Source organism: Folsomia candida, unplaced genomic scaffold (genome assembly GCF_002217175.1).
Source record: "Folsomia candida strain VU population unplaced genomic scaffold, ASM221717v1 Fcan01_Sc046, whole genome shotgun sequence".
Taxonomy (NCBI): Eukaryota; Metazoa; Arthropoda; class Collembola; order Entomobryomorpha; family Isotomidae; genus Folsomia; species Folsomia candida.
The window spans coordinates 155,197-166,632 of NW_019091238.1; the positions used below are offsets into that span (position 1 = coordinate 155,197).

An 11,436-nucleotide genomic window follows, 5' to 3' on the forward strand; every position below is an offset into this window, starting at 1 on the left:
AAATTAATTAGCAACATTGTAGTAGCATTTGGATTAGAAATATATACATAAATAAAATAAATGATTCGTATCGAAAACTGATAGGTAGTCGAAAAATGTGTGATTCTCAAACTTTGAATGATAACCTGACTAAGACGACTACAGTCAAATCTGACATGAGTTGAATACCTAGCTTAAATAGTAAACAAGAGAAAGCAAGGGACTAACTTTTCCCAAATCATACGGCCTGGCAGAGGAAGTCTCCCTGAATGCTGCGATCCTTATTGGTCAGAAGAAACGTTCCCTGCACACACGTGAACACGCAGACCAGCGACAAATCTGCAATCAAAGTATTCAACCGCCTGTAAATAATTCCAAAAAATTTTCAAGTTGAAATGACTGTCTCACCTTCTGGGGACGGTGGGGGAGCATTTTTGAAAGTAGAGAGTTGAATTTTTGAACACAACTATCTGAGGATAACATGCTCCTCTGTTCAAAATTTTGACCCGCTACAACAAACCGTTCTGGGGCTATTCTGGGGTTAAAATTCGTATCCAGCGAAGAGAGTTCCTCATCTGTATATTTAGTCCACCTCTAAAAAAATACATGTGTACGTACGCCATCCTTCTCATCACATATGTTCACCCTTAAAAATCATGTCACCTTTATGAAAGGTAAATGCACTCAGAACTGTAAAGCTACGAGTTAACTTAATACATAAATAAAGAGTAAAGTATATTTTGTTTAGTCCAGTTGATTTAGAATTTTAGGGGGTTTCACTTTTCCAAACAGTAAGAGTAACATTATTTTTAAAAGTGTAGACGAAATCTAATAGCATTGTAATGTTTTAGTTGAAAGAGCACTTTCGCCCAGAGTAGAAAGCTTTGTCACGATTTTTAGATTTAATGGGACGTCGAGCCGTGTGCAAAACTTGACACTCGACCGGTGCAAAGTTGAAACATGAAATGCATATGTGAAATGCGAAGAGTAAGCGAAAGTTGATCTCTATATAATTGGAAGGTGCTCAAATTCACTTGGGCGTCCGTTCATAAATTACATAACGCGGAGTTTATGACCCATTTCCCGTTGATCACGTTATGTATGATGTGACAGGTATTTGTAACATGGGAATTTTCATATGGTAAATATAAGGAAATAATTGTCATTGTAGTATAATTGATTTTTTATTTCTATAATTATCTACATGGGCTATGAGCCTTGTAAGTATTTTCAAGAATAAATTATTGCTATATATTACATGGTAGAGATACTCAGCCTCATCTCCCCTCGCCCCCCTTCTAGCATTACGCACTTTATGAACGTTCCTTTTCGACTAAAAAGGAAAACTGATTTCCAAAAAAGTAACTGGGAGGACAGGAATAACCTTGATTTGTTGTTAATACGGAACTTTCCACTTAGCACTATTAATTGCACGTGGATTTGTTATTCTGGAAAGTTTATACTTGCGTATGTAAATAGCTTTGAACACTAAACTGTTTGAAGGTAAGGTTAGGTTAGAAAATAATGTAAGCTATGCAGTATCAACTTTCACATAATTTAATTAGAGATTTACGTATGCATATTTAATGGAGAATCTAAATAATTTGTAAATTAATTAGGTTTTTTCATATAATTAACAATTTTTAATTTTCCTGGCAATGTAAATAATTCAGCAAAATGTTTTTTTGAAGCGGCAAGATTACGTAAATAAATATACAAAGATAAATTGTATTATTCAATACAAAGCCTGAGAGGCTGCATGAAAGTGAAAGAGACGGAAACAATTCTCCACGAACAAGCACTGTTTATGTATTATACATACTTATGTGCACTATTATGTGCGTTTTGAACAGGGGGGAAAGAGATGGAAACCCAACATCAATGCATAATCAATATGATACTTATGTGCATTTTGAAAAGACGAAGAGAAACACGTCACATGTTAGACTCACTTTTTCGGTGAAGCAATGGACTCTCTCCCTCAACACACAAACTCGTGCACAACATTTACCAGACGCAGCTAGCAGTACGGCATGTATAAATCAACGCCCTCCCAAATCCCCTAAAAATTCGAGGGTTTTGTAAAATAAGTTTACAAAGCACAAAAAATTAAACCCAAAATTGTTCGGTGCAGTAAATCTGTAAGTCTTTTTATTAACCATTTTTAAATCGGTTTTTAAGTACTTTCCCTTTAATTCTCTGACTGCATGGTTTAGTTGGTGTCTCCTCTGAGGAAAAATCTTTTAAAATTCTTATCTATTTTTGAAAATTTAACTCTCATAATTTATTTCTGAAATTACAAATTAAATATAGACAAGTCTATGTAGTTGTGAAAGAATCTGTTAATTAGTGGCAGAGAGAAAGTGTCATCGATTCTTGTAAAGATTCGTGTCAAGCTGTGTGGAAGTCCCACAATTAAAATATTTATTATACCGTAATTTATTTTTCGTATACAATCGGTCTGCATTTCGCACCAGATTTTCACATGAAAGGGTACGTACATAATTTAGAAAAGTTTTACTTTTTTTAAGAATATTTCATAACAAAAAAGACGTCATCAGTTTCCAAAAATTGTGCATTTTTTAATGAACGACTTTATCCACACGCAGGGTGTCCACATTTCGGGGATCGCTTTTCCACTTGATGCATCTTCTCTGCACCGATTGCATCATAATTTATAAAAATGCTTATCTGCACTCTTAGAATTGAGGTTATGATTATAATAAAAAAATAAACGTACCGCAATGGTTATAAATTTGTCATCGAGTGGTTGCAATTGTCACCGACTAATTCTAAAGTTTCACCGACTTGGTATTAATTTGTCACCAGAGCTAATAAATTTAAGACCAGTTGGTGATAAATTCATAACCACGGTGGTATTAACGTATACTTTTTGATTATAATCATAACCCCATTTCTCAGAGTGTGTACAGGTATGAAGTCAACGTTGCTACTTAATTATTTTAAGAAAATTATAAATAAACATCAAATTCTGTATAGAAAAACAAAACTATTTATAACTTCAGAAATTTGTACTTTAGTACCAAAATATCAATCATACTCACGTCAACCTTCGCATATCTTGCATCAGCTTTTCTGGAAAGTTTAAAATTTTTTCTTCAAATTTACCCAGCATATTTTTTGTTATTTTTGTTATTTTAAGTTATTACTAATAACGAATTATGAATTTAATAAAATGTGACTTACACATATTGCCTGGCATGCGACACGAATATGTCGATACTACGGATTACCACTTGCCCGGGTATCACAAGCAAGTATACATACTAGAAAAGCGAGCGTCCTCTGTATTTCTATCCAGAAAATTAGGACCAATACCAACCTCAGAGACACACTGAAGATTGTTAGAATAATTCCATTTTCCGAGATTCCAACGGCACTCCATATATCGGATAAGACAAAGTTGACCACATCCAAGTCTTGAATTAACGCTGACGGTCCTGTAGCGTACAGTGTGACCGTCCAGCCGATAAATACGGTGAGGTATATAATTTCTACAAATACCAGAACTTTTGTATTGGATAAATCTGGAATTGAACTTTTATGTGAAATGTGTCATGTCCAGTGTGTCATGTCCACTCTGCCGGTTTCTGTATACATCCCGGAGATACCGAACATAATACAGAGTTTTTTAAATGACTGACCTGAATGACTTACCTGAGTTATGAAAAATCCAATTGCCTCGAAATTTGATTTTCAAAATTTTTTGTTAGTTTTTAAAATAAAATAAAATTATAAAGTCTTTCAAATTTTTAATTTTTCAAAAAATAATGCATGTGGATTTTTTTAGAAGTCAAGCAAGTCATTCTGAAGAGACATGTTTTCGATTTTTTGGATTCGCGCTAAAATTCGAAAATTTACGGAATTTTTAAAAACCGAGGTTTTGGCAGAAAAATGTTTTAAAATTCGCGCCTTGCGCTCAAATTAGAGCATTATGAAAAATGAAAAAATACGGGTAGGTTTATTTTTTGTGTTGAACAAAATGAAATTGGTCCCGTTAAGATCTGAGTTGTACACGTAAAAGACTTGCATTGTGAGTAGTAAATTTTTATATGCATGTAAGCGGTAATTTCCCTTATTATTACTTACTATGCCGGTTGAGCAATATGTTTATGTAAATCCAGGTTCCAAGAGTCTACTTAGCCAATTTGTAATGACAACAAGTCTTTGTTCCTACCTGACGGCAACCATTTTTCAGCCAATCTCCGCAATTTTGTGATGGCTGAACGCAGTGGCGGCGCAAGTTGAGGGGACACGTGGGAACACTAACATTGTGAGATAGGAGGAGGAGGGGCTTATTAATTTAGGGAAGATAGGATTTTTCTGAATCACTGAGGCAACAAAGTCCCCTTGTCCCCCCACTTCCGCCGCCACTAGCTAAACGTACTTGTGAGGTCCGATTAGGGCATTAAGAACAGATTATATACGTATGTACTAATGATAAGCTATGCACTCATTCCGGGAGTACTGACTGGTAAATGTAGCGATAGTTTAGGGAACATCCATGTATTGTGTTATCATTTTAATGTGTAGGTGGTTCAGGTCTATCTTTGCCATGTTAAAATTCCCTATCTCTTATTGTATACTTTGGGTGGGTAGGTGCAAAAATCGAGAATTCTTGATGACGTAATATATGGATGGCCCCTTAATAGAAGAAATATCGGTGGGCACTCAAATAAGTAACCTTGTATTTTTACCTACATTCCCACGAGCATCCAAGAATATCTAAATAGGCATTCATTACAATTAACGATTTAGAACCTAATTTTTCACTACGCTGGAAATTTACAAGGAGAAATTTTGAAGTATGCAAATCCATCATTTGCATGCACATTTTACATATTTCTTGCAGAGAAGCCAAATTCCTTGCATTCACAAAGACACCTCTCATTGTCATCAATATGCGCATGCATCGCCCTGTGTCCCTCTTGTTACCATGGTTACCAACCTGCTGATCCGTCAGCACCTTCTCCACACGAATGTAAACATTGCAAAATATTGCACATTTAATCATAAATTAGAACAATAAAGCAAACTATACACTTTAATTAAATTTTACTTTTGTACGCCTTTCGTAATTTGAATTAAAGTAATTAATTTCATGAGTTAAATACTTTAGACACTAATGTTTCTACCGTTAATATTTAAAATTAAAATTTCAAATTTCAAATCGTGAATTTAAATTTTAAATTCGAGATGGAAACCACACTTGGAGAGCAGACTATTGACATGAAGCAAGAAAAGGATGAGTGAGTTGTCAAAAAATTTCAAAACTATGAAAAAAATAGAATTAATTTCTGCAATGTTTCCAGGGAGGAGAACAACATAAAAAATTTTCTCGTCGAATTGGACAGATTAAGGGGCTTGCTTGCCGATGTAGAATCCAAACTGGGGTTAATTTCTACCAAATGTGTGAAGTATTTTGATGGTAATTTTTTTGGCGAAATTATATAGCAAATTTGGCAGTGCATTAATGCCTGTGCCGTTTAATTGTAATTTAAGGACAAAGACAAAGGAACACATATGTACACAGTGTACATATTTGCTGGCAAATTTGTAGCAAAATTTTTCATAATTTTAAAACCCTGAAATTAAATAAAGCATTTTTTGCAGATTACGATTTATGCTGCATGCTGAGTAACGGACTAAAATCCATAAATACCGGATTGGACGAGGTCGAGGGGAAATTTCGGGCAAAATATGACCTCCTTCAGTCACGAAAGGATGACGACAATGCTTTATTTCAACTGTTGGTTAGTCATGAAGTTACCATGAAATCAGAGGGGGACGAGGAAACGGGTGACGTTAAAAATGAGGCGTCCGGGTAAGCCACATTTATCCATATTGTCACTGCTTTAGCGCAAAGTGTCTCCCATTTCTCTGATAAGATTGCAATTCTGCAAATGTCAAAGATTTAGATACAATTTGATAATTACGAATTTACATAAATATATCGCACAGATCGACCTTCATCCCGGCGAGGAAACCAGCATCGTCCCTCGACAAGACCTCCGTATCCCGTGATTTTGATTCCGATGATGAAATTCCTAACCCCCACGGTCCTCACTACTATTGCGAGTCCCCCTGTGAAGACGACGATGATAAGGACGACTTCACCCCTGGTAACTACTTAATACTTAAGCGTGACGGAATCGATAACTTCTCGTCAAAGTTGGCAGCACATTTCTAACCCTTGTCCAACAAAGCGACAAAGGTCGGGCAACTATCTATCTACATCGTGGCCATAAAGTTTCTGATGAGGCGAAGCATGGTATCAAACAATTGTTATTTTCACAAGAAACAAATTTTATTAACCAAATCTTTTATAGCATTTTATGCATCAGTATTGTAGGTATCCTCCAGACAAACTTTGTCCTGAAAATTTCTCACATATTTTCCAAAACAATTTTGGAAATTTTTTAAAAAGTGGTTCAAAAAACGTTCGAGTAGGGAGGTTCAATCGCGTGGAACTTGTTATACACACACGTTGCTTTTGAGCTTAGGTCATAAATGCTCTAATCGGTTCAGTTCCGGGCAGTGTCCGAGCCACACCCACTTCCTTAAGATGATAAACGACGGTTACTCGAAAAATCAATTGGTAGCATTTGAATTGCAGGCTGGTGACCCATCCTGTTGAGATGGAATTTCTTTCGAATTTGGAAAAAGTAGATTAGTCCCTACAGTATCGAAGTACACTTGTAAGATTTGGTCACGGTGAAACGGTCCTTCCACATTTTGGCAACCAAAGTGACATCCAGTTCCATCGCGCCTCGAGAGCAGAGCCAAACACAAACCATTAATGGTAGTCATTTTTTTCTAATCTCCGTCTCGTGAACCCCGTTTCTATTCACAATTTGGTATCTCGTATCAGAGGTCGACGCCCACAAATTTTCGCCGGCGGCGGCGCCACTTTTTGGTGATTTTTCGGTGGCGTCGGCGGCGCGGCGCGGCGTCGCAATGTTAAAGGAGTAGGAAATCAGATTTTTCGGCTAATTAAAATGCTATCGGCGTATGGCGGCGCGGCAGCGTGAGATCGGCGGTGTGGACCTCTGCCTCGTATAGTGAGGATCTGCTACCGGATGACCACTCATTTCGGTCGTGTACGTACATAAAATTTCCTGACCTTTTAAACCAGCAGTCAAATTTCATCGAGAAAGGGACCAAAATCCGCTAGACCTTGAATATTTTTGTCCGAAAACGACTTTGCCTTATAATTCTGGAAGCTATGTGACCCCAATCACTTGTTTTAATATGACCCCGAAGAATGGAACGAGAGATTTCTTACCAAAATCGTTAAATCGATTTTTGAGATTTAGGACCCCTGTACACTTTATTGTCGAACTACCAGATTTTCGGCAGATTATTTCTAAACTCGTAATCGTAATAACAACTGAGTGTATGTCGGGTGGTTTGAGATGATTTCCGTACCCGGATGAGCTCTGGTACCTCCACAACTTGAAGGTATTTCAGGGAACCCGAAATTTTAGAGCGATTTGGGATATGCCTTCTCCTTCATCCAATAGTTGGTGGATTTTTATAATTTTTTCCACAAATGAGGATAAATGTCTGGTGGACATTGTCAGAAAAAATTAGTACCAAAAACAAAACAGGAAGAAAGTTTTAGCAACTTTTGTGCGCGGGAATGGGATTTTTCAGGGTCATCAGAAACTTTATGGCCACGATGTATGTTTCCATTTTCCACAGCCGAAAAAGCTAGTCTGTCGTCTATGGGAATTTGTTTCAGAAGTTTTCAGGCCGTTCCCAATAAAAATAGATACTTCAAATTACGAGTTTTTTACGGAGGAGACCTCAAATTTAAAAACCCTTCAGAAATACTTTAACCTTAGCTCGCTCGCCATTAACTCACTGGCCACAAATTTGTAATCCACTTTTTTCAAATAAATTCCACAAACCGAGACATGATTAAAAATGTGTGAATTTTAACAATTTGGTTGCTGACAAGTAAATAGAGTCTTAACCCCATCAACCTTCTTACCGATTTTTTAAATCTAACAGGACCCCACACCCCTCAACTGCGCTCCATCCGAATCCGAAATCTGATCAAAACCCGACGTAGTGTGAACCCCATTCGTAAAACTAATCACTCTTCACCCCAAAAAATACAAATCCCCCGCCACAAAAAGACCTCAAAACCCGCCACCCTCACCGATCAACCTCCCAGTTTAAACTCTCCCACCATACCCCCACCCTTAAAAAAACGCGGTCGCGCACCCACCCTGGACAAGTCCCCCGTTTCGTGCCCCATCTGCCACAAAATCCTGGCCTACAACGGCCTCGCCCTGCACACACAGCGCTGCCACACCGTGCGCTCCATGGACTTCAAGTGCACCCTCTGCCCACGCGAATTCCCGAAAGGTCAGCTCAAGAACCACGCCAAAATCCATTCCGAGTGCAAATCCTTCGTTTGCGAACTTTGCGGATGGTCGTTCCACCTCAATTCAAACTTGCAACAGCACATGCGCAAACATCAGGACGAGCGCCCCTTCAAGTGTACGCAGTGCAAGGACACGTTCAAATTCAGCCAATCGCTGAGCCTCCACGTGCAAGTGCTCCACTCGGAAAAATCGAACCAGTGCACGCTCTGTGGAAAATTGTTTGGCACGTTGACACGCTTGAAGTCGCATGAGCGCTGTGTCCACCAGGAAGTGAGGAGTTACACGTGTCACCTGTGCGGAAAAGCATTTAAGAGAGGAGACCATTTAAAATATCATGTCAAAACGCATGCTAATCCGGCCAGTAAAAATAGAGGGTTGAATAGGCCAAGAGTTTAATTCAAGTGATAGGTGCAACAAAAATTGTAAATTGGACATGTGTGGCATAGTTTTGTTATGAGTTATGATTATTTGGATAGTTTCTATAAGTGGTCGTCCATTAATTATGTAATGCAATACTTGCGTCTTTTTAGACTCCGCTCCATAAATGTTGCTTAACATACGAAACGATTGTAGCCTTAAACCCTCCCGCGGCATATAATTTATGCACGGCCCACTAGCTGGATAGCTACTTTTGTCTAGTTTTTAGTCCGTGTTAAGAAATTTTCATTTATTTAATGCTGGAAGGATGTTACATTCGATTTTTTAAAGTAAAACCGTGGAATAAATGTTAAAAGTCTTGCCTATGTAAATATGAAATTGTGTCTGCGTAAGGAACCTGTTGGACTTTATGAACAGACTCTAAGAAACCCGGTAACTAACAATGCGATGGTGTGAAGTGTAACCCTACGATTGGGTTGAAATTTCGAAATTATCCGGTCCATGCCCATGCAACCAACGTTTCTTCAGGCAGTTTGTGGGATAGTGGGCGATTTTTAAAGGGCGGAGGAAGCAAACTCAACTTCAATTTTATCCCAGTGCTAAAAATTGCTCATTTTTCAACTTTACCCTAAAATATTTTGCCAAATTCTGACTATCCCACAAACTCGTTTTTCATCCTTGTAAAAATTTTTGTTTATACATTGACATCAAGTTTTCCGGACACTTCCGAATTTTGGACAACTTTGGTTTCACTTGGAATTTCCCGCTTCTAGGTCCTGCGTCCCAATGTTGTGGTGCTTATGATTAGCACCTACCTTCATTACACGTATCGTAAAAATTTCTTAGAAAAACATTAACGGGATCAAAAATTATGGCTGACTTTGTATCAAGCGGGGGCAGAAAAATGAAGGTTACCGGATTAAATTTACACCGTTTACTTATGTTTGATGCGGTTTATTTGATATTTTGATATTACTTAGTGGGGGCAGGCTAAGTGTTAATAGAATGAAACGCCATAGCTTCAACAGTTTTTGTGCTACAAGATTCTAGTTAGTCTTATTGGAAAGCCAATTAATTTCTGCGCAGAAAATAATTTTTAGTTTTCGAAATTTCCACCCCCAGCATTAATGCAGTGCTAAAAAAGCCGCCTGCAGTCCTCCTCTGAAGCACGCACTGATTCCTGAACAAAGTGTTCCATCCCGTGGTCAAAAATTTTTTTCAGGCCTCTACACTTCAAAAACATTTTCAAGAAATTTTATCCCCCCACGTTCCCCTCATTTTCTACAAAAAGTAGAGGAATTGCCCCAATTTGCTCCCACCTGCCAAAACCATGACAAAACCTGGATAATGTGACTTTTTGACCTTTTGTCTATATTGGGGGATGTCTCTGACCGATTGTGCGTAGATTAGGTGAATACGTTTGTTAAAAGATTCTTCCGATGCGAAAATATCCTCATCTGTACTGATGTTGAGCAGGATTCTAGTCCGGGCAAAAAGTCCTGTTTTGATGGGAATCGAGCGTGCACGCCCTCCTCCCTACTTCTGCACGGATTCATATGAAATTATCAACTTTGTCCTAGAGATGCGAAATTTGGCATGCACATGCCCCAACATATGCTGCATCATAATACAACATCAATTCCCGTTCCGTTCGCTATAAATTTTTCAGGAAACATCAAAAACCAACTGTCACCCCTATCATTTCTTTTTTTTTGATTTTTCCTGAAAAATTTATAGCGAACGGAACGGGAATTGATGTTGTATTATGATGCAGCATATGTTGGGGCATGTGCATGCCAAATTTCGCATCTCTAGGACAAAGTTGATAATTTCATATGAATCCGTGCAGAAGTAGGGAGGAGGGCGTGCACGCTCGATTCCCATCAAAACAGGACTTTTTGCCCGGACTAGAATCCTGCTCAACATCAGTAAACAGAATCCTCTTCACTTTTTTGCCGCGTACCGCTTGAGGAGAGCCCTTCATTTCTGTAGTAGGGGTTTCTCTATGGGCATGATCAGGAGGTGGCAAGTACAACATTTCAGAGCCTTAAGCCTAAGGTCCAGTTTGAGTACTCATTGGATAATCTGCGTCAACAATGTCGGCTGTGAGGCTATTTCGCGTTGGAATGTCGTGAATTTCTTCGGATTCTATTTTTCAGCCCTTTCACGATGGGGGTGGTCCTTGGAGGCTTTCAAAAAAATTTTCTTCGACTGTTCTTAGTCGACCCGGTCCCCATGAGCGTTTTTATAGTTCCTTGGCTAAATTAAAATGCACGTTCAATTCCTGTCACATTTTCAAAATGCGCCATTTCTCTTTCCATTTTTGTAGTGAAAAATTATTGACACCTTCTTCCATTGAATATTTTCCATGCTAATCTGCTTTTCAAGTGGTCAAAAACTGATAGGTGTTATTTATGTAAAATCGCACGAGCAATCCAATGCACTTATCAGATTTTTATTATCTCCAACGGTTTTAAAGTTTTTAGCTATTAACACTTAGCCTGCCCCCACTAAGTATCTAGTGAACTACATCCAAACAATTCAAAAAGTACATGTTAAAAAATCAACACGAAAAAAAACTCAAACCACACCATGTCAAGTTTATCTCTGACCGACCTATTAATTCCTCATATTTATGTGTTCATTCAATTCTACAAGTTGA

The 11,436-nt window shown here is 38.1% G+C and overlaps 1 protein-coding gene across 1 annotated transcript; it reads left to right on the forward strand.

Annotated features, from left to right (window-relative positions):
• Positions 1–4,922: 4,922 nt before the first annotated feature.
• Positions 4,923–9,152, forward strand: LOC110861877 (zinc finger protein 43). The gene is made up of 5 exons (XM_022111012.2): positions 4,923–5,249; positions 5,313–5,428; positions 5,614–5,824; positions 5,962–6,122; positions 8,017–9,152. Exons 1-5 carry the CDS (start codon positions 5,197–5,199, stop codon positions 8,790–8,792), a joined length of 1,317 nt encoding a protein of 438 aa, XP_021966704.2. The 5' UTR covers positions 4,923–5,196; the 3' UTR covers positions 8,793–9,152.
• The last annotated feature ends 2,284 nt before the right edge of the window (positions 9,153–11,436 follow it).

Excerpts from the sequence above, each read along its gene's own strand:
- LOC110861877 (XM_022111012.2), top strand. The coding sequence starts at position 5,197 with ATGGAAACCACACTTGGAGAGCAGACTATTGACATGAAGCAAGAAAAG. Across the intron at positions 5,250-5,312 it reads ATGAAGCAAGAAAAGGATGA|GGAGGAGAACAACATAAAAA; the intron begins GTGAGTTGTCAA and ends CAATGTTTCCAG. Across the intron at positions 5,825-5,961 it reads GTTAAAAATGAGGCGTCCGG|ATCGACCTTCATCCCGGCGA; the intron begins GTAAGCCACATT and ends TATATCGCACAG.